This window comes from Chinchilla lanigera, unplaced genomic scaffold (genome assembly GCF_000276665.1).
Source record: "Chinchilla lanigera isolate Chin_1 unplaced genomic scaffold, ChiLan1.0 scaffold00150, whole genome shotgun sequence".
In the NCBI taxonomy this organism is placed as follows: domain Eukaryota; kingdom Metazoa; phylum Chordata; class Mammalia; order Rodentia; family Chinchillidae; genus Chinchilla; species Chinchilla lanigera.
In genome coordinates, this window is record NW_004955551.1 from 1,732,734 (window position 1) to 1,756,216 (window position 23,483).

Genomic DNA, 23,483 nt, shown 5'->3' on the forward strand with positions numbered 1-23,483 from the left:
AACTTTGTGTCCTCCTCATCGCCAAGGCCTATAACAATACTTGACACTGGTAATGGTCCTAAACAACTGATCAAAAGCAGAGTAGCAAATTGGGACATTTATCCCTTGCTTTTCACAATTCCCAGCAATCTGTTCCTCGACCTGAAGAAAACTGAGACGACTGCAGGCATCAACTCTTCTTCCAAACCTAGAACTTTCTGGGCTGCGGAATTCTGGAGAAGGTGGAACCCAGGCGCGGTGGAACCTGAAAGCAACAGAATCTGGGGGCGGCGGAAGCTTTGCCGGCCCTAGTCTCTGGCGGAACCCGACAGCGGCGCCTGTGGAGCTACCCGGACCGTGGAACGGAAGCACTTTGTCCGCCGCTTCCTGGTTCCCGGTCTCCATCAGGGCTGCGGCTACCGCCGCGATGTTACCCTACACCGTGAACTTCAAGGTGTCTGCGCGCACCCTTACGGGGGCCCTCAGCGGCCACAACAAGGCGGCGGTGGATTGGTGAGGGCGCGTGGCTGGCAGAATCGGCCAGGAGTTTGTGAGGGGAAGGGGAAAGAACAAGAGGTTTCACTCCCTGGTTAGTTTGGCCTTGCCAAGGCAGGGTACCGCCCTCACTCTACTACTTTATTTTCTGTTAGATGAAGCATTTTTGTTGTCGTTATAAAAGTAGCAAATGCCCGAATGGGAAATTCACCGTGCAAATACATTCGTCCGCGTGCTCTTGGTGTCTGTTTTTCTCTCCGCACCTCCTTCCTTGAGCGTGTCATTCTCTTCCAGCCTCCAGGCTTTCCCTCCGCCCACTCTCAGTTCTCTGTCCCCTTTCTCTTTTCCCTTCCTTCTCATATGCCTGTTGTCACTTTCATTCAACAATCTTCCAGACCCAGCTCTAGGCATGTACCTATTCTTTTACCTTTCTTCACCTTTATCTTTCTCTGGCTCCTCCTGTGGAAGACGTACTAGTCCACAACAGGTCATCCCTGTTGTACGTTATCTTTCCACTGTCAAATAAAATAACACAGCACCTCTGAAAACTAATAATTAGACTAATATAAAACAAAATTTCGAAGCCGTGCCGCTGGGAACATTGCCAAGAGGACTGAAACCTCCTGTCTTGTTTTTTATGTGGTTGGAAGAACTGGGACTTGTCACAAATACTTATCCTAGACATATTGTGGATTCTAAGCATTGGAAGCTGAATAAGAAAATCAGATAAGACATATGCCTACAATCAGTATAAGTTGCTTTGTGCATCTGCATAGCTCCACGTGCATATTCCTTAGAATCATTATTTTTATCCACGTGAAAACTGAATTTCAGCAAGTATTTGAAAGCCTAGCTAGAACTTTTATTTAAATGGAATATTACATGGGGGCCTTTGGACTTAAATAATAATTTTATTAATGGTGTTGCATATGAATTAGATTTATCATTTATTTCAGATGGCAAAAGAGAAGTTGGTTGAGTCTTGTTTTGTGTTTAAGTTTTAACATTGCTGTTTTGCTAGGGGCTGGCAAGGTTTAATTGCTTATGGATGTCATTCGCTTGTGGTAGTGATTGATTCCAATACTGCCCAAACTCTTCAAGTTTTAGAAAAACATAAAGCTGATGTTGTTAAGGTAAGTGAAACCCCACGCTGACCCCAGAACACACCATCTAAATTTTAATACATTAGATCTCATTAAATCATACATATAAATGTTCAGTAGCTTTTAAATGTAATAATCTATTTGGGCTAGCCTAGCATTTCTATGTATATGACTTAATGTCAACTCAGGATGAGTTATTAAATGCTAGTTCTTAGGTCATGTTAAAGCTGTGGGGAGACATCAATTCTGCCATTTTTGGGGCCACCTATTCTTTCATTAGTTTTGAGCACTTAGCACATACTGCTCTAAGGATATAAAGATGAAAGCCCTTAGGCATTTCATTGTCTAGTATGAAGGATTCACATTGTGGTAAGAATTGTTCAACATGGTGTAGAAAGAAAAGGAGCTACCTAGTTTTAGAGGGTAGGGGAGGATTACATAGTCTTTCTATTTAGGGGCTAGTAAGCCACCAAATGAAAAATCAAGGAACATTTTTGCAGAGGAAGTGAAGAATTTACATAGCTATAAGTAATAAACATGGCTTAAACATAGGTTCACTTGTAGAACTGCTTAAAGAGGAAGCAACCCAAGAGATTCTGCTATCTTGAGAATTTTATAAGATTAGAAAGAAGTTTGGATGTTTAAGTAGGAGACTGATATAACTGTATGTGCATTTTAGAAAAACTCTGGCAGTATTGGAGGATCTGTTGGAGAAAGGCAAGACTAAAACCAGTTGAAATCCTTTAAGAGACTTTTGCAGTAGTTTTGACAGGAAATTCTAAGGTCTAAAGATAAGGCTGAGGAATGAAGAAATCGTATTTAGGAGCTGGGTAAGAGGTAAACCAATGGCTGTTATGTGATCAATATAAAGGAGAGTCAGAGAATAGAATGATTCTGTTCTGTGATTTCTGTTTGAGTAACAGGATAACCGTGTTTGCAGTTATGGTGAGTACATGTGAAGGCAGTGAGTTCAAATTTTCAACATGCAAAGTTTGAGATGCTTATGATATATTTTATTATAATCTGAAGTTTAAGAGAGAGATCAGGATTGGAGATAGACATTTGGGATCTTTTCTTAATAATAGCCTTTTAAAAATAGATCATATAATTCAGCCATTTGAAGCACACAGTTCTATGGTTTTTGATAGCCATCACTATAATCAGTCTCATCACCTCCAAAAGATAACTGTACCTATTCACAGCTTCCATCTCCCCATTCCCTTCATCTCTGGCAACCACAAACCTTCTGTCTCTATAGATTTGCCTGTTCTGGAGATTTCAATAAATGGAATCATATAACATCTGGGTTTTTTGTGCTGGGTTTCTTGTACTTAGTAAATGTTTTCTAGTTTCGTCCATGTTGGGGCATGCACTGGTGCTCTTTCATTTTTATTGCTGAACAGTATCCCACTGTAAGGATATATCAGGTTGACCTTGTTGATGAGCATTTGAGTATCTCCCAGTTTGAGCTGTTATGAATAATGCAGCTATGAACAGTCCTATGTAAGTTTGTGTATGAACCCGTGTTTTTCTCTTGGATATATATATATATCTAGGAGTGAAATTACTGATTCATGGTAACTGTTGAACTTTTTAAGGAACTACCAGACTGTTTTCCAAGTTTTACCTTCTCATTGGCAGTATGTGAGGATTTCATTTTCTTCAAATCATCACCAACACTCCTTGTCCTCTGTCCTTGATTATAACCATACCAGTGGGTGTGAAGTATTCTTATGGTTTTGATTTGCATTTCTCTGATGGCTAATGTTGTGGCACATCTTTTCATGTACTTATTGGCCATTTGTGTATCTTTTGTAAAAATCTTTATTAAGATCCTTTGCCCACTTTAAAATTGTGTTGTTTGCCTTTTAATTGAGTTGTGAGATTTCTTTCTGTATTATAAATACAAGTTCTTTATCAGATGTATGTTTTGGAAGTATTTTCTCATTCTGTGGGTTTTCTTTTCACTGTCTTGATGGTATCCTTTGAAGAAGTTAATAATTTTGATGTACAATTTACTTTTTCTTCTATGAATTTTACTGTGTTTACTCTTTCATATAGATCCTTGATCCATTCTGAAGTAATTTTTATATATGATAAGAGGTGGGAGAAAGTACACTTGATTTTTGTATTTGTATATTCACCTATGTCCTGTGATCTTGCTAAACTCACATATTAGATCTAGTAGTTTAGGAGTCAATTTTTCTACATAATCATGTCACCTGCAAATTATTATAGTTTGATTTTTTGGTTGATATTTGTTCAAATTTCTTTTCTGGTTATATTGCCTTATAGCGGAACCTGTGTTACAATGCACGGGAGTGGTGATAGGATACTCTTCGTTTTGTTCTAAATGTTTAGGGGGAAGCATTCAGTCATTCCTCATGAAGTCCAATGTAAGGCACAGTGTAGAGGTTTTTATTTATGAAAATATATATATTTACTTTATTGTCTCTTTTTTTCCCCCTATAGCATTTCTGGAGCATTCATTCCCTTGTGTAAAGTTTCAGACTAGATTACACTTCCTTTGTCTGAGGGTTTACCTTAAGGTCTTGAAGTGCATGTCTTGGTTGATTTTTCTTAGCTTTATTTGTCTGAGAAAGTGCTTTACCTTTGTTTTTGAAAAATATTCTCAGAAGATGTAGACAGCTGGGTTGGCAGTTTTGTTTTCTAGTAATTGTCTTCTAGATTACATAATCTCTAAGAAATTCTCCTTTTGGTTTTGCTGTATGCAATTGTATTTTTTTTTCCTTTGAGTGCCTTCAAGATTTTCTCCTTATGTGTGATTTTCAGCAGCTTGATTATGATGTGGAAGTGACTTTTTTTCTTAAATATACATTGCTTGGAGTTTGCATAAGTGGAATTTACACACATATTCATACATACATATGCATACAAATGCATACACCATTTCGTATCATTTAAAGTAGGTGTAGTCTTATAAATCACTGTAAACACTGACTTAGTGAGTACAGAAACATCATTACTCCAAGCATCTAGGTTCCTGTGACCCTCTGGTCATAGCATTTTCCCGAACTGATCAATACATAACCTTGTTTTATATATGTTTCTGTTTAAAGGCCATTTATTTAATATATATTGTTGATTCGTTAGCATTGAATTCATGACCAACAGCACATCTCTGAGCTGAGTTCTCACATAAATTTTCTCTGTAAGGCACATTAAATATTTTGCTCTTAGAAACAGTAGGCAACACTGGACTTGGGGACCATTTCAAACCATGCAGTCACCAACAAAAAGCACAAAAGTCAAAAAAAAACTCATATAAAATAGATGTGACATGGACACTTGTGTGTACTATTAGAGCTGAAGTAAGAATGTCTCATTTGCCTTCATTTGAATGTCTCAAATTTTTTACCACTCTGTGCTTGACTGGAAATGCACTGAAGATACCAGTTTTGAGATTACAGATAAATTAATTAGTGAGTAGGCAAGCTTGCATGTGTAGAATCTGCACATACTGAGAACTGACTCTGCAGTGTACACATATACATATAACCCTCCACACATTAAAAAATATACGTGTGAACACATGAAAAGTGCACATACACATACATGCAATTAAAAAGATTTTTTTCCTGAGGAAATTATTATGGTAAAACCTTAAGAGTTAGTAACACTGATGCTGGAGAAATTTTTGTTTACATTTTTTTTCATAAACACTGTTTATTAGTATACTTTTCTACTGGAGCATTATATGTGAATGTGCTTATGTATATGTATATGTATATGTACATGTGGTTATGTATATGTGTGTTTAAAGGTTTTGTGGTATTTATCTATTAAACATACTAAACACCATCTTTGGGTACCATACACTAGTCCTGGACTAAAATTGTGAATAAAGCCTATGTGATCTATCCTATAGAACTGACAGTCCGTGGTTGATGAGAAGTGAAAAACATAATAAGTAAAATAATTACACATTATATAATAAAATGTCTTAAAGAGAATAAACAGGATGTTGAGACAGAAGAAAGGGATGGTAGTGACTAGCTTAAGAGTGAGGAGGGGAGAGAGTAGCCAGGGGAAGGCTTTGCCCCATGGTAAAGGACTGTGTGACTTACGTCTCCCTCTGGGAATATTCATTGATCAGAAATTGAATCAGACTTACCCTGGAATTCTGGTAAAATTCTGTTTTAAAAATTCTAAACGTTACTGGAGATATGATGCATGCTTTTTGGGGGAGGGGAAAATTGCTATAATGAAAGATGCACACTTGGAGGTTTTTGTTTGCATTTTCCCTCCATTTTTCCCTATACAAGTTTTTTCTTGTGTGTGTATGTATGTACGCCTCTAAGTTGTCTTCTGTTAATTATGAGAATAAAAGGGAGAAAAATGTTGTCCTTAGCAATTTTATGATTTAAATGTTTTGTCACTAAATTACATTTAGGAAAGCTAAATTTTAAGGTATTGTGGAGTTTTTTCACCAAATTATTATTTTTTAACAAAAGGTTGGCTTTTTTTTTAAATTTGAATTTCCCAAAATATTAAGGCTGCACATCATTTTTCATGTTTTAAAGGCAAGGGCATTGTGATATTTTCAAAAATACTTTAAATGCAATATTTTAATACCATAAGTGATAAAACATTTAATTTCAAAATGAATTTCCATTTTATTCATGCTAAAATTTTAATAATATAAATGTAATATGGATTTGGGTTGATGTTTTGTGAAACTGATGTTTAATGTTATCCAGTGCAAGTATTTACTTCATCTCATTTCTTTTTAATACTAGGTTAAATGGGCAAGGGAAAACTATCACCATAACATTGGCTCACCATATTGCTTGCGCTTAGCTTCTGCTGACGTCAATGGGAAGATCATCGTTTGGGATGTGGCAGCTGGAGTTGCTCAGTGTGAGATCCAGGAGCATGCCAAACCTATCCAGGGTGAGGAAAGTGCTCTCTTCAGAGCTTATCTTGATACACTCTTTGATTGCCTACCCCATTGATTTAATTTTGTTTCCAGTGTTAACCATTAAATGTCTTTAGCATTCTACAGCTCTAAATCTAGCCTTTTTTTTTTTATCTGTATACTTCTGGGTATATTTCCTGAAATTGTGCTTTGGTAAAACCATTAGTTTCAGTATCAGTATTAGATAAGCATGAGAAAATTAAGCCACTACAAACAATCTTAAAGTCTAAGTGCTGGTGTGACTAAACTTTGTTGAAATGCTATTGTGAATTAGCTATCAGTGCTTTCTTTGCATTAACAGAGATAAACAAAAATCTTATTCTTATTTTCATATAAATCGATCATTTCTTTATGTCACTCTCTTAGAACCAATATTGCATTCTTTAGGCACAAATCTTTGAGAAATTCCCTGGACTACATGAATTTTTAAATGATGATTTTAAAGATATTTATTGAATACTTTCCATTTGCTAGGTACTAAACTACATCTTTATTTAGTATCTTAAAAAATCATGAAAAACTGCATTGTCTTATTAAGTAATTCCACAAAGCACTGGGGGAGTTTGACATCTTGATCATGGCTAAGCGAGTCTTACATATGATTTTATAGTGTTTTCTTTTTCCGTTCCTTTTTTCTGTACTGGAGAGGAACCCAGAGCCTTGTGCATGCTAGACATGGCTACCACTGCACCATACTCCCAGGCCCTGATTTTTATACTTTTAAGTAGTGATTACAGTAGTACAAGTTACCTTTTATTTTCTTTAAAGTTGTATATTAGATTACTTGAGATTTTAACCAAAGAACTCATTTAATTTTTTTTATTTATATTTTTATTTTCAGATGGGGGTCTCACTAAGTTGCCTGGGTTGGCTTCAAACTCACAATCTTCCTGCATCTCTCTCCAAAGCAGCTGAGATGACAGACATTATGCCGCTGCACCTGGCACAGACAATTTATTTTTATATGAAATTATTTTTCTTCTCTAATCTTGAAAAGCACACATATATATCACATTGGGAAGGGTTAATATTTTAAGGATTATATTTTAAAGACCAGGTACCAAGGACAAGTGAGCAAAATGGTTTGAAGTAGATGTTTCCTGAGTGTTGCCTTTATCTGTCTTTTGTAGATGTTCAGTGGTTGTGGAATCAAGATGCATCCCGAGACTTACTGCTTGCTATCCACCCACCAAATTACATTGTGCTCTGGAACGCAGATACCGGCACCAAACTGTGGAGGAAAAGCTATGCAGATAACATTCTTTCTTTTTCTTTTGACCCTTTTGATCCCTCACATTTAACTTGTAAGTAATGATTGCTTTTGGAAAGTGAGTTAAATTAGGTACTAATAATAAGACTGCATAGATATAATATACGTATCTATAACATCTGTAATGTTAAAATGACTGAAAAATAGGAAAAGCACATCTTGTCCACGTAGCTGCGGGTCTTAAATTCTATATCTTAAACCCATATAATTCACAGGTATCTTCATAGTTAAGAATTTAAGCCCAGCAAATCTTGCCTTAATTATGTTGAATTTGTGAATAGTATTAGTACAGCGGGGGACAGAAAGTTACTGTGATATTCAAATTCAGACTTAACTAAATTTGAGTTTCTATGAACATTTAAACTTGAACCAAAAACTTGAACCATTTAAAGAACTTTAATCATTTAGACTGTGATCAAGTTAAGTTCTTGCTTTTTAAAAAAATATCTTAATTAAGGCCACTCACTTTTAGTGCCCTGAACAGATGTGTATAAAGAACAGAATAAGCCCAGGGAATTTTTTTTTTTCTTATAGAGATATTTTGGCCAGTATTTGATGTTTCTAATTGATCAAATGATCTAAAACTGAGGGAGTTTTTAAGACAGATATTTCTGTGGCTTATTTAGAAAATACTCTTTCTTCAGTTATCCAACAGATATTTCTTGAGCTATTGCTATTTTGAAAACCAAGAGAAAGATTCCTGCCTTCAAAGAGTTAACATTCTTGTGAGAAGGAATCAGATTATAAATTCAATATGTTTTGATATATTAAGAGATATATTAAGAGGTGATATAAATAAAATAAAATACCATAAAGAGAGTAGAGAGGAATTGAGGATCAACTGGTCAAGTTGTATTAGAGTGGTTAAAGTTGGCCTTCTTTTGATGATAATCGGAAACTTCAAGGATGTAGGGGAATTAGCTGTGGTCAGCTGTGGCTGTTAGCTGGATTTTACTTTTATTTTAGTTGAAATTCTGACTTATCCATTAACACTTATTGAAGAGGGGTGTGTGTGTGTGTGTGTGTGTGTGTGTGTTGTGTGTTGAAGAAGGAAAAAAAAGACAAGTAGAGGTTAATATGGGAAACATAGCTATACATTAACTGCAATACAGTATATTTGGGCCTTTGTGTGTATAACTGTTTATATGAGTTTGTACGTTCATGCACTTGCTCACCCACCAGTTTGCTGACATGAATGCACTGCTGTGGGAACACAGAAAATCTGACTCAGCTCAGGCAGGGACGGGAGCTATCATAAAAGAAGGGAAGGCAGTAGGACCTTGAAGGTTGAGTTCTGAGACCTAAAAAGGAAACAAGGCTTTCAGCTTGCTTGATGACATCAATTTTTTACATTTCTGTGATTGAAAACACCGTATATTTCAAAGCATCAGTTGCCCTAACCTTTTTTATTTACTCACACAGAGTGTGCTCAGGTTGTCCTAATCTTGAATGCTTCCTTGATCCCCATGTCTACACTAGCCTCACTAGCTGCCAGGACTCAGGGCACATGACGTTTTCCTGCCTTGTATCCCAGCAGTAAGTCAGCCTGGTGTTGAAGGAGGTTTTTCTTTTCAGTTATCAAAAAACATTATTTATACTAATAAAATATATTTATTTCATGGGTACTTAAAAAGTCTTTATCAGCAGTCTTTTTCAATATAATGGGAAAAGAATACTCCTTCTTCATCCTGAGGTTCAGTCTGATGCTTGAGAAGGAAAGAAAACCTATTTTTTACTAGTAATTCATGATAATCATGAAAAATTTAGGATCATCAAATATTTGAACTTTAATTATGATATGCAGATCCTCTTACATAAGAAATGTTTTTTCTTCCTATATGAATCTTATATTCTGAAAAGTGTTTGTATTTTGAAATCATGAGATATAATGAGTAAAGATTTTTAATGAAAGTCTGTGCATGGACTTTATCTGGAAGAACAAACATTTGTTCTTTCTGCCAGAAACCTTCTAGTATCATTTTAATATGTGACATAATTTAGAATTCTGAACTTAGAAACCTTTGATGAATTCCAATGGACCACCTGTTTCTCTTCAAGTTGGAGAATATTCCCATGATGATCTGACTATATAACATTGCTATTGCTGTACTGTTAAAGTTATCCTTATCTTGCTCTCAAATTGTATTGGAATAAAACTCTGTGCTAACTTGATTAAATTTTAATCAGAGTTTTGCTTCTCCCAATATAGTACTCACCAGTGAGGGCATTGTATTCATCTCAGACTTCTCTCCATCCAAGCCTCCCTCAGGCCCTGGGAAAAAAGTATACATCTCCAGCCCACATTCCAGTCCAGCTCATAACAAGCTGGCTACAGCCACAGGAGCCAAGAAGGCTCTTAATAAAGTAAAAATTTTAATCACTCAAGAGAAACCTAGGTAAGTCAACAAGTGTAAAACTAACAAAATTCATCTGTTTCATATGAAGAGATCATTTTTGAAGTTGTACTAAGATAAATCTCATCTTTCTCATTTCTAATTTTAAATTTATTAGAGAAAAAATTCTTTTGTCTTCTCTTTAGTAGATCAATTCATTTAACAGAGACCCTTTGCTTCCACTATTTGCTTAAATTCTCCCATTGAATTTTACAGATTAAAATTTTTCACTTCTGATTTGTAGTTCTGAAAATACAAGATGATTACAAAGTTATCATTGTTGAATATATAAAAATTAAACAAAAGCTGGATTTTCATTTCAGTACATTTTCTCTATTTAAGCTCTGTGCAGTCTTATTAGCCAGTAAAATATGGGTCTCTTTCTTATGCAGGTGATTATGTTTCCTATCCTGCTGAGGAACCAAGTTTTGGAGTTAGCTGTAGCTGAATGGCTCTGAATAGAGTCACTTAATCTTGTGCAAATTTTAGTCTCCCATCTCTAACATGGGGCTTTAAAGTATTTCATAGGATTGTTACAAAAATTAGCAGATACAGTGACATAAGTATGTACTTAATGCAGCAGTCATAACCATAAGTATGTACTTAATGCAGCAGTTATAACCACTCAGAAAATGTGAGATATTGCTGTTTAAGAAATTGCATCTGAATGAAATTTCAAGTAACTAATTTGTGCTTTAGAAATAGATTTCTGTCTTTTTCCTACCATATTTTTACTGATTGGGCTTTTTTTGTTTGTTTGTTTGTTTTTGCATTTAAGGCAGCCTTTATCTTTAACATGCTCAGATTATTCTATCTAGACTTTTGTGGATAGTTACTTAATGATATATGGTAAAAGACAAATTATATTACAAATACATTCTAAATGTGTGGATAAATATTATTTTCATATATTAAGCCATAGGCTGGTTAAATTTACTAATGAGTTTGTTCCCAGGTTGTTGAGATGATTTATGATTGGTTAAATATCTCGCTAGACCTTTCTATGTTTTGTGCATTCCCTGTCATAAATAATTATGTGGCAGGAGAAATAGTTTTAAAGTTAATGACTGTTATGTTTTCTGTTGTGTGAGTTACATGTGCATCTTGAATTATGTGTACTTTATTTATCCCTTCAAATAGAACTGGTCTAAGTACTTTCATTACCCAGGACTCTTACTCCAGTCCTGCATAGTAATATCTTTCCCATTTTATAGATGAGGAAACCTTAATCCTGTGTTGTTTTAAATTCACTACTCAAGCTCACTGAACTAAGAAGTGGCAGTCAGAATTTTAATGCAATACAAATCCCTCTATTAACTATTTTAAATGTCAAAATTTCTCAATAAAACTTTTATGTAAAAATAAAATAGTGCTTAACTGTGTTTATTTTTATTGAAATTTATATAAAAGGTTGTGATTAAGTAGATACAGTGATCACAAGTTACTAGAATGATTTTTATCTATTTACAATCCTTGTAGTTGCATCTGTTTTATTTACACTACAGGAAATGATGTAATATAAGTGAATGAAATACCCTAGTTTGTTTGAAAAAAGATTTAAGACAATTTAAAAGTGAATGATGTAGGTTGAGGATGTAGCCCCGTAGTAGAGTTCTTGCCTAGCATGCATGTGAGACCCTGAGTTCAATCCCCAGCACTGCCGAAAGAAAAAAAAAAAAAAATGAATGAAGGTCAGGAAGGTGATTTGCTATATAGGTCATAAAGATACAGTAATTCAATAATTCTAGTACAGTGGTCCTAGCTACCCTAAATGTTTATTTTAATCGAGTCTTAATTTGAACAATCTATGTCTGTTTGCAAAATAAAAAAATCAAACTATCTTACAAAACTATTTGTATAGTACTGTCATTTATCTTATTTTACAATAAATACATCGAAAGTTTAGAAACAGTAGTGCCTACTCAATATTGTCATAATTTGGATTCTGGTACTTGACAGAAATCTAAACTTTAGATGCTAACCCATGTTGTACATTTCAGGAAATAGTTGTACATTCTCACTAACAATTTCTGTGTGGAGAGTACAAAATTAAATCCTTTATGAGGTCTTTTCCTGTAAATTAAATCTTAATACAGATATTGATACTAGTTTATCTTGATGCTATTTCAGTGCTGAATTCATAACTCTCAATGATTGCCTCCAGTTGGCATATCTGCCTTCAAAAAGGAATCACATGTTGTTGCTTTATCCTCGAGAGATTTTAATCCTTGACCTTGAGGTGAATCAAACAGTTGGTGTGATTGCAATAGAACGAACAGGAGTTCCATTTTTACAGGTACCTACAGTTTATAAATTATGTTTCTAAAAGTTATTATGAATGTTATCTAGAGAAAAGCTGTAATCTTGCAAAAGTGACTAGTTCCACTTTTTTGTTTATTGAAAGATTAATAGTTATATTTTGTATTTCGTATTTTTCTGAAGTTCTAACTGCTTGATTTGCCCTACACATTCTTTTAATTGATCCTGAGATGTTTATTGAAGTATTTAAGTCACATGGATAAAGATAGTTTTTTTAGGATTCTTAATGGATTTTAAAAATGTTCATTCTGTTTTAAAACTTGAGAATTATGTGTATGTTTTCATTTATTGTGAGGTTTTTCTTGCCTGTATTTTCTAAATATGAGTTTGAGTTTCACAATATATACTTGAATAACATACTGAGTTTTTAAAAAATAAATATATCATTTATTTAAAGGTAATACCCTGCTTTCAGCGTGATGGCTTATTTTGCCTGCATGAAAATGGTTGTATAACCCTACGTGTTCGAAGATCTTATAATAGCATTGTTACCACTTCGAATGATGAACCAGGTGGGTTTAGTTCATGCAATGATGCTAATTATATTTTTCTTCAGAATTATTTTATAAAGCTGCTTGTGGCAAATGCCAACCACAAGAAATCCTTGCCTTGAAAAAGAGTTTGCATATGGTTAGAACATGAGGTGTAAAAAGTGCAAGCCCAGTATAGACAATATGGGAGCCATGGCTGAGTTGTAGAGCTTGGGGCCCTCTGTAGTTGTTTGCAGCTCACATGGCCATTTGACCATTTCACTTTCTTGTGGTTATTGGACAGAAGTCCTGTTTCCTTGCTGTAACTCAGGACTAGTCTTTGCTCATAGAGGCCACCTGTAATTCATGTGGCTCTCTTATAACGTGCAGCTCACTTCTAGACCTGCAGGAGACTCTCAGACAGTTAACAAAGAGTCATATACAAGGAATGATGGAAAAATATAATGAATGTTTAAATTTTAAAAAATTATTACAGTAAAAGACACATTGCCATTAATCTTCATCAACATACTCCCCTTTGCTTTTAACACTTACCTCACCATTTTTGCTGCTTTCTGAAGCAGTTGGAAGTCCTCTTTTCTGAGTGTCTTTAGTTGTGCTGCTGTGCTGTCTTGATGTCCTGAATCAGTTCAAAACGTTTACCCTTCATGGTCATTTTGACTTAAGGGAAGAGCCAGAGGTTGCATGGTGCCAATTCCAGTACACAATGTGGATGAGGACACAACATGATGATTTTATGAGCCTGCCTTTGCATTGGATGGCACTTGGTAGCAAGCATTTAATGTGTTTTTTTATCACACCCTGTAAAGATATGAAAGAGAACTTCCAGAACTGCAACAAAAAGTGGCAAGAATGATGGAATGAGTGTGTTCTGAAGCAAGGGGGAATATTTTAGAGGGAGATTAGTGTCAATGTGTGCTTTACTGTTACAAATGTTTTAAAATTTAAATATTCATCATATATTTTGATCACACTTGTATAATGTAACCTCATCAAGGGAGTGAGTGTTCTACAACCTTTGTTATATTCTTTTGGTAGAAGGAAGCCATAGGTTCTGCCTGCCCTTAAGGAGAGGGTTCATCTAAGGACATGACTCACTGGTAGACACCATAGGGTGTGACTCATAGAAACTATTAATTTAACTGGTGAAATACACATTGATGATGGTACATGACTGCAATTGAGTGATAAAGCAATAAAGAAGCATTTTCTCACATTAAGAAAAATATGTAAGCCCAAGATCAATCTTTTAATATGACAACAGTGCACCTCCTCTATACAACATGGAGACTAATATTTTGTAATTCTTTCTTGATTGTGTCCATGGACAAAGTTGATGTTATCTTTTATAAATCTTTTTTTTCTGATGTAAGTCCAACCTTGTATACCTTTAGTTTTATGCCCCTTGACTCTTCTGCTTCAGGGGTGTCCTTTGTAGTGATAAATGTTAGTATGTCTCCAGGACATTCAACTGCTAGGTCAGTCTTATTTTTGGAGAATAGAAATAATGTTTTTGTGAAATGATGTACTGAACAAAGGGAAAGCAGTTTTCACATCTTTCATAAAGTATAAGTATTTTCAGATTTACCATAGACCACTGAGTCTGTAGTGTACTATTTATTATTTAACCATGTATCACTGGTGATCTTTTTTCAAATGATTTTATTTTTAAAATATTTTTAAATAGGATATCTTTATTATAAAGATTAAACTTTGTGTAATCATCAAGTGAATTATGCTTACATTATGAAGAAATTAGTAGTAATTGCAAAAGGTGAAGTTATTGAGAGTTTTCACTAGTAAAGGAATGACTTCCTTTTACTTAAGGTTTTATTTATGTTGAAACCAGTAATAGTGATTTTGATACTTAAAACAATTTTATGTTAAGATCCAGATCCTGTTCAGGAGCTTACCTATGACTTGCGAAGCCAGTGTGATGCGATCAGGGTGACAAAAACTGTCCGTCCCTTCAGTATGGTATGCTGTCCTGTCAATGAGAATGCAGCTGCTCTCATAGTGAGTGATGGCAGGGTCATGATATGGGAACTCAAATCTGCTGTGTGCAGTCGAAATTCAAGGAACAGGTAAATAACCAATGGGATTGTGTTTTTGTTTTCTGTTACCTTTTTAAAAAGAAAATTATCAGAATTATATAAAAATAAACTTTTTCTGTAAAAATATTTTAAGTAGATAATTGAAGATTTAGATTATTATATAATTATGTAAACCTAACAAAGCTCTTTAACCTATGAATGACATTAATAAAAGTGGAATACCATGATCTGGAGTTAATATTTTGACTTCTTACTATGTAATGCTAATTTTAAATATGTGAAACCATCTAATTATTATGTCTTCACAGTAGTTCTGGCGTGTCACCTCTGTATTCACCAGTGTCTTTCTGTGGAATTCCTGTAGGAGTACTACAAAATAAACTCCCAGATCTTTCCCTGGATAACATGATTGGTAAGGTTGTTTTTCTTTTTTTTGCTGACTTTCATGTTGCATATTCTTCCTTTTTTTTATAACAAATGTAAAATGGATTTATTTTAAAACATTTTAGAGATGATTAGAATTAGTACGTAAGCATTTTTATAAGAGGGTAGTCTTACTGAGGTGTAAATACTGTTTTCAGTTGTGAAGGTCTTCATTAGATTAAGGAGAAAATAGTGAATAATATCAGTGTAAATGCACATAATGACATAAGCATGAGGTATTACTTAGTGATGGAGTGTACCACAGGGAAAGTGTTTAATCACTTCACATTCATGCCCTTATTCAAATATACAGGATTTTACCACCTGTGGTTTATCTCACATGCTTTGCTGATATGGAGCCGTCTATCCAGAAAGCACACATTAAGCAAATGCTCAGCATATTCTTTTTGAAAGGAAAAATTAATAGAGTCACCAACTTGAAATTCTTATAAAGTCAAAGTTAATACTTGAGAAAATAAAATGGTGAATTTTCTTTCTTAAATCAGAAAGGTGTGATTTAAGTATGGAAGTGCCTAAAACAGCATAGATAGCCATTGTGATTGTTAGGTTTAGAAAATGTTCGTTCTTAGGAAACTGATTGAAATGAAACATATCAGGCATCGGAATTCTGGATTTAGAATCCTTGCTAAGCAGCCCCCACCTCCTCGGGCCTATGTGATCATGGGCCCCTTGTCTTGGAATTAAACGCACGCCTTCTCTTTCTCCCTTTCTGATGATCCCAATTCAAAATTTAACTCCAGTGTTGCCTCTTTTAGTCTCTTTGGCCTGATTTCAATGTAGTCCCAAAGAGTTATCAGCTGTCTTGTAATTGTGTATTTTTTTTAGTCTTTTCTTTCCTCTGACGAATTATACATTCTGTAAAGTTGAGATGGTGTTTGATTCAGTTTTGTATACTGAAGCATTCTGTGCAGGGCCTCGTGTGTTCTAGATGTGTAGTTAATAATAGCTGGAGGAATAAAATAGCTGAGCAATGTAAGAGAAATTATTTTGACTTTCTGGTATGAACTTTTAAAATTTCTTGACTGGGAATTCCTTCAGAAGATACTTGTTTGAAGATAGAATATTCAATTATTTAATATATTATATATATTATACCCATATATGTGAAGGTTTGTGATTCCAAGTTGAAACTGTAAGACTATAAATATGCTAAGTAATTTTGACGTGTAATTCTTTTGAAATTGTGGGTGTGGTTTATATAGAATGTTTTTTATTATTATTTAGTCTTCCATAGTATAATTGAAAATAAATGTTATTGAGTAGGTCTTTTGTTTAAATGCTATGTAGATGATATACTAAATGCCAGGAGTATTACCTTAATCATATTGGTGAAATGACCTTGAGTGCTTAATTCTGCCTTAAGTGCTATCATAAGTAGCCTACATAATATCTCACTGCAACCCTATAAAGTAGACCGTATTCTCTCCATTTAATATTTGTGAGAACTGTGGCCCAGAGAGATTCAAAAACTGTCCCAAACCATACACCAGTAAACGCAAGAGCCAAAATGGGTTCCCAGTCCTTATGCCTCTAGAGTTGGCTCCATGGCATGACCTCCAGTTCAGGCTGCTCCACTGCCATTTGGGGCGACTATGACCTCGCCTGGCCTTGGTTTTGGCATGATTCCCACCAGCTGTGGAATGCTTTGCTTAGTGCCACCAACCTTTATATCTAAAATTCTTTCTATCTGCCATCCTGACATAAATCCATATGAGGAAGTTTGGACATTTAATAGTTTTCCAGAATTCGTTTTATCAGTAACACAATTTTCTGAATTAATTGACCTTGTCTATTTTTAATTAAAATATTAAAGTGAAAAGAATTATAAGTAAGAACTAATTAGTAATCATAAGCCTGTAGGAGTTTGAAGTTTTATGCTGTTTAAGTGATATAAATTGCAGTATTTAAGAAACAAAAGGATACAGATTATATAGCAGTTCTTGACAACGCAGCTGATTTAAAAGTGTTAAACAAATAAAGCTTTGTCACTTGAAAACATTTTAATTAAAACTTTTAATTAAACTTTTAATTTGAAATTCACTGTGTACTTCATGATAATTGAAAGCAATTCAGTTAAATACAGAGGCTGATTTATATTCATTGAATAAGGCAGCTGTTTATTAGGCCTAATCTGCCCTACCTTGTGAATTGCCTCTTATGGAAAATACTTGAAAAATGTGGCAGTTCCCAGAAGTCAACTGTAAGCTAATAGCGTTGGTATACATCATAACTACTTGTTGAACTTTCCTTTCCTTAACATCCCATCCATTGTTATCAGAGTAAGTGGCTATCAATTGTATTGCCAGTCTAAGGAATCATTTTAATTAGATTAAATGTATGGCTTCTTTTAATATTTATTTTAAAGATTTTAAAATAACATTATTACTGAAAGAACTTTATAGTCTGAAAGAATTATATTCATAGCACCATCCCCCACTCACCTTTCACAGCATATACAGGTTGTGTACGTCTGTGTATATATTCACACATATTCCTTGTTACACATTTTTGGCAAGTTAATCTCAATATTTGATAGTGGTTTATAGGAAAGAAATTTTTCAGGTGAACAGTCTTGCTTTTACTGTACTGTTTATATTCAATTTTCTTAGAATGGTTTTTATTGGAATCATCTTTTTAGTTTGAGGCTTTATAACCTAAGAAAAATAATTTATCTGAAAATAATGTGATTTAACTCTTGTTAGTGACAGCTTATATATACTGTATTATATTAGTAACAATTTTATATTATATGTTTATATATAATATTTAATTATGAGCTTATACTTGGTAACTTCAGTGGCATATTAAAGCTTCATATTGGGTATTATAAATGAGTTCTTTAAATGTGCTTTTTGTGATTTCCTATTTTATGTACACTTCACAGAGTCCCTCAGATTAAAAAAATAACTCTTTAGAAAAGTAGCAAGACGGGGATATTTTGCAACATCCCACTGCACAGGAAGTTTTCTCTAATCCAGATTCTCTTGATGTGTTCTGAATTCTCTGTTTAGGACCCTCATACCAGCTACTTAAGCTAAAACTGTTTCTTAAAAGACATAGCTTCTGGGGCTGGGGATTTAGCTCAGCGGCAAAGCGCTTGCCTGGCAAGCACAAGGTCGTGAGTTCGGTTCCCGGTACCGGAGAAAAACCAAAAAAAAAAAAAAAAAAAAAAAAAAAAAAAAAGACATAGCTTCTGAATTCTGGATAGCAGTACTATGTCATAATCCATTCTCTGAGTGTAAGCTGATGTGAGTTAAGTTCCATAGCCAAGTGTAGAGCCATGGTGGCCTTGCTACCTGCAGTGCCTAGCGTGCTATATCACACCTCTGCTTCTAGAACTGAAGAGCATGTCACTAAAGAGTTTCTTTAGTCTTTAGAGTCAGCATACCTTATATTAATGTACCTCTGTTTTATACAAATTAGGGCAAAGTGCAATTGCTGGGGAAGAACATCCCAAAGGCTCCATTCTGCAGGAAGTGCACCTGAAATTCCTGCTAACGGGGCTGCTTTCAGGACTGCCCTCCCCACAGTTTACCATCCGTATGTGCCCACCTCTGACTACAAAAAACATCAAGATGTATCAGCCGCTGCTTGCGGTTGGTGAGTATGTGACCTGCTCTTTTTGTAAAACTCATTTTGTAAGATATTTGGTTTTCAAATTTCTAGAAAATCCTTTATTCTCTTTAAGGAGGCTTTTAAAGAATGAACAGGCTGAGTGAAATTGTGTGAGCACTGTACTCATCTTGAAACTTCTTTTTTTGTCCTTTTTCTCCCGTTACTTATTTTTAATCTCAGTGAAACTCATCCACCTGGGGCTGGACTGTCAAGTCTCTGATGGAATCAGTGCCTCTCTGAAACGTTAAGGGATAGACCCTGTATGATGATGAATCCAAGACTCCTTGTCTGTGTATAGCTCAACCCTGTCCTTATTATTTTGTATGGAGTCTTTGTTAAATAATAATGTAGCCAGAGTTAATTAAGGTGGTTTAATAATAGTAATCATCTTTATTTGCTAAGAGTTGTGTATTAACTATTGTTTAAATAGACTGTGGTTTTTATAAACTCAGATTTGCTTTTTGGTTTGAAATTGCAAGTTTTTATGTTATAGATATAAAAATATGTCTGGGCTTCAACTTGCTGTCACATTAATTTCATAGTAACAAGATGAACCTAATTTTCTTTACAGAGAAAGATAAAAAAAAGTCGTTCATACATATGTCAATTTGAAATACATTTCTCCAAAAATCAAAAAAAAATTTTTAAACATTTTACCTTATGATACTGTTGGTTGGCTTCTTTCTTTCCAATCTTATGAACATGTGACTTGTGATTCTTTTTCATCTTTTCTAAATGAAAACCTGGCCACATTTATTTTGTGGCCAACGTGTCTTACATAGCTTGATAGCTAACTTGTGACTACTTATAGCTCCTTTGGGTAATTCCTTCGGAATTTTCATGTTTTTCTGTGGCTATCTTTTGAAAGTAATTTGAATTTAAAGAGTGAATGATCTGTGTGTACATGTGTCCAGATTTATATAAATGTAGGAAGTGTTTAATTTTTGCTTAAGAAGCTATTCATGCTTAACAGTTTATAGAGATTCTAAGTGGGACTCCTCAATGTTCATCACAGGTACATGTGTATACATTTTCAATGTGCCTAATTTGTCAATTGGAATTTTATCAATTTTTTATAAAATTATTTCTTATTATACCTGTATAATAAAAACTATGTCAAGGTCTGAGAGTCCCATTGTTGAAATAAGTTGTACTGTACCAGTGTACAGTGCATATCATCATTTATTAAACATAGTATGATAAAATAAAAACAAAAAATATAAAATAAAAGCCTAAAGTCACTAGGTAAGAGAAGCAGAGTTCAGCTATGGAACTACTTCTACTGGTGCCCTTACAGTGTTAGGTCATAGGTTTAGCATCATCAAAAACTTAGAGAATGTAGAAATCATTTGATCATTATGAAGATTTGGTAATTGAAAATTTTCAGTACTCAGCTGCTGTGTACCAGAAGTTGTTATTATGAAATAGCTGATAATATAGGCAATTGTATAGTACTTTTTTTTTTTCTAGAATAGTTACGTAAAAGATTTCTGGAGCTTTATTCAGCAAGATTGGATTTGCTGCTGTTCTGTTGCTTTGTTGGATACATTAATTCTTCAATATACATTGAAAAAATGATTGTTCAATTATACTTTTCACTTTTCTTACTTAATTTATAAAAACATGTAAGAAACTAGAACTTGTTCAGGAATGTCCATGTCTTTTCTCCTTAGTTATACTGTCTGAGACCGCAGAAAGCTTTAGGAGCAATGATAACAAATATTCTCTAGCAAAGTTAATAATAGTCATTCCAGTGCTTGCTTTGTATGAAGTGCTGTGCTTTACATATATTTTTCTCATTTACTCATAAACAAGTAGATTTTTTTCTATTATTCTTGTCTTAAAAAGGTAAAAACATAGATTTAGTGTTGGGCAAGTTAGTCGGCCAAGAATACAGATCCAGGGCGTGAACTCAGACTTTAACTACAGAAGCCACATTTAACCACCCTGCCTTACTGTCTTGTTATGATTTATTTAATATGAGACAAAAATAATAACTTCGTAAAAAAAGAAAAAGAAAAATCTGGTTAATGACCTTTACTAGGTTCTGTTTTATCAGGATCAGCAATAATAAACATTCCGAATCTCAAATATATAACTCCCATTTGTAAAAAACCTTAGGGGAGTGCTACTTCAAATAGTTATATGTACTAATTTAGTGTTTTAAAAATCTTATTGTGCTGCCCTGTAATCCCAGTACTCAGGAGGCTGAGGCAGGAGGATTGTTGCAAGTTTGAGACCAGCCTGGGCTGCAAAGTGAGCTCAAGGTCAGCCTGAACTGCATAGCAAGACCCTGTCTCAAAAAGACACACACACACACACACACACACACACACACACACACAAAAGGTTTACAAAATCTTATTGTGGAAATCTATCCCTAGAGTTAGTAAAATTTCAGCATATGCACAATTAGACCCATGTTTGATATGGAAGAAGACAGAGAAATGCATTTTGTAAGCACTTAAGTTGGTTTACTTTCATAGAAGATAAACATTGTAAAATGATTAAAATTTTGAGAAGAGACTTGTTGCTTGTTGAAAAGAATTAGAATTACCACTAAATTAGTACTCTTCTGTTCCATCATTTTGGTAGGCACAAGTAATGGTTCTGTCCTGGTATATCATCTCACCAGTGGCCTGCTGCACAAGGAATTAAGCATCCACTCATGTGAAGTCAAGTGAGTATGTCCTAGTGAACTTTGACATTAAAAACGTGGGTAATATCAGAACGAACTCATAGACTGCTACATTGAATACTTTGTAATAGTATCTACAGTGGTAATTATTTGAAAAGTTTGAATAATATTCATGTCTAGCTAATGGCTGTATTAATCAAGATTAGTACTAATTGCTTGCTTTGTACAGCACATAAGAAATAAAATCTTTTACTGCTGCGTGTTATTTATTTCTCCTGAGGGCTAGGTTACTTCCTCATCCAGAATCTCTGTTGCCTTTTTCATGTTTTGTTATTTTCCAGTTTGATGAAGATTGATCATTAGGATTACTCATAACATATTTGAATAAAGTCATTTTAATTATTAACTAACCATATTCTTTTGTTTAAACACCCTAGAAAAGGCCCAAAATTGTGTAGTATTTATTCTTTAATTCTGAGTGATGTGGGTGCGAGTGTTGTGTGTGTGTAGATGTGTGAGAGGAGCCTAGGTTGACAGAAGAGTACCTCTTGTTTCTGCACACCTGCTCCATAGCATTATTCCGCTGAGAACTACACTGTTTTCCTCTTTTACCCTTTCAGTGATAGATTATACTTACACATGACATAATGTCAGTTTCCAGTATTTTCCAGTGATCTTTAAGTGAAAGTATAAGCAAGGCCATTTTCTGTCTTCTGTGCATTATATAATTGCAGGTCTCATGTGTACATTAAGATTCTTAGTGAACCTTTAGTGAATATATTACTCTGAGTAAATGTATTTTCTAGATCAGGAAGGGTTAACCCATGAGTATCTCAGCTTTTGTAGTGGAAATGCCTCAAAGGTTTACAAGTCTTTATTCTTTCAAGTGAATTGTTTTGCAATGTTTGGCGCTTTTTTACTGCCACTTTATGCTGTGTCTTTCCAGTATCTTCATAAATACATTTACATGGAATAGTAATATTTTCAAAAGTACTGTGCTTGAGGGGTATGGCAACAAAGGTATCTCTTTAGCTTCTTCTAGTCTGTTACCTTCTTTCTACTCTGATATAGGATTTGCAGCTTGCCACTCTGGTACGTACTTCCTCCAGTAGTCTCTGCTGCTGCTGCTGTTCATATCTGTGTCCCTTTCTTTCCTGTTTACATTTCTGTCCTTGATAGTTCTTCACCCTGCTCATTCCTATGTGGTGTTTTCTTTTATGACTATGACCAACCAATCAAAACTCTTCATTTAACCAGTTCTTGTCCCAAGGATTATGATAATACTGTGCATGCGTCACTTCACTGAATCCCCATTATACTGCTAATGGGTAGCCAATGTTATATTTATAATTGATAGAGGAAGAAACTGAGAATTACAGAATAATCTATGGAAGAACGACATGGAATTCATTCTGGACCTTTCAAACTTCAGAGCCTGAGATCTTATGATACATGTGCAAGATCTCCTTCTAAAAATGTCCGTAGATCAGAGGAATCATGTTGACAATTTAAAAAAAAATGGTAAATGAAGCAAGATTCACGCTAAGAATTTGACACACGTTTCTGGAAAATCAAGCACATTGTCATTTTGTTTCTGAATACTGAACCTTTCGATAGCTAATCAACAAAGTATTAATGTTAAGTAAGATTTGTGAACCTAGATCATGCAGGTTGTTGATGTCACTACATAAATGACTTATACATACTATATTTACAGTTCAGTAACATTACAGTTGTTTATAA

The 23,483-nt window shown here is 34.4% G+C and overlaps 1 protein-coding gene across 1 annotated transcript in view; it reads left to right on the forward strand.

Annotated features, from left to right (window-relative positions):
- The first annotated feature begins 345 nt into the window (after window positions 1-345).
- Wdr11 (WD repeat domain 11) overlaps window positions 346-23,483 on the forward strand; it is a 55,276-nt gene continuing 32,138 nt past the window's right edge. Inside the window, exons 1-11 of the mRNA XM_005412176.2 lie at window positions 346-492; window positions 1,496-1,607; window positions 6,338-6,491; window positions 7,647-7,820; window positions 9,996-10,182; window positions 12,310-12,475; window positions 12,896-13,010; window positions 14,878-15,073; window positions 15,352-15,455; window positions 18,911-19,087; window positions 21,698-21,782. Of these exons, the coding sequence (XP_005412233.1) occupies window positions 407-492; window positions 1,496-1,607; window positions 6,338-6,491; window positions 7,647-7,820; window positions 9,996-10,182; window positions 12,310-12,475; window positions 12,896-13,010; window positions 14,878-15,073; window positions 15,352-15,455; window positions 18,911-19,087; window positions 21,698-21,782 (1,556 nt within the window). The 5' untranslated portion in view covers window positions 346-406. The remainder of the gene's footprint in view (window positions 493-1,495; window positions 1,608-6,337; window positions 6,492-7,646; window positions 7,821-9,995; window positions 10,183-12,309; window positions 12,476-12,895; window positions 13,011-14,877; window positions 15,074-15,351; window positions 15,456-18,910; window positions 19,088-21,697; window positions 21,783-23,483) is intronic.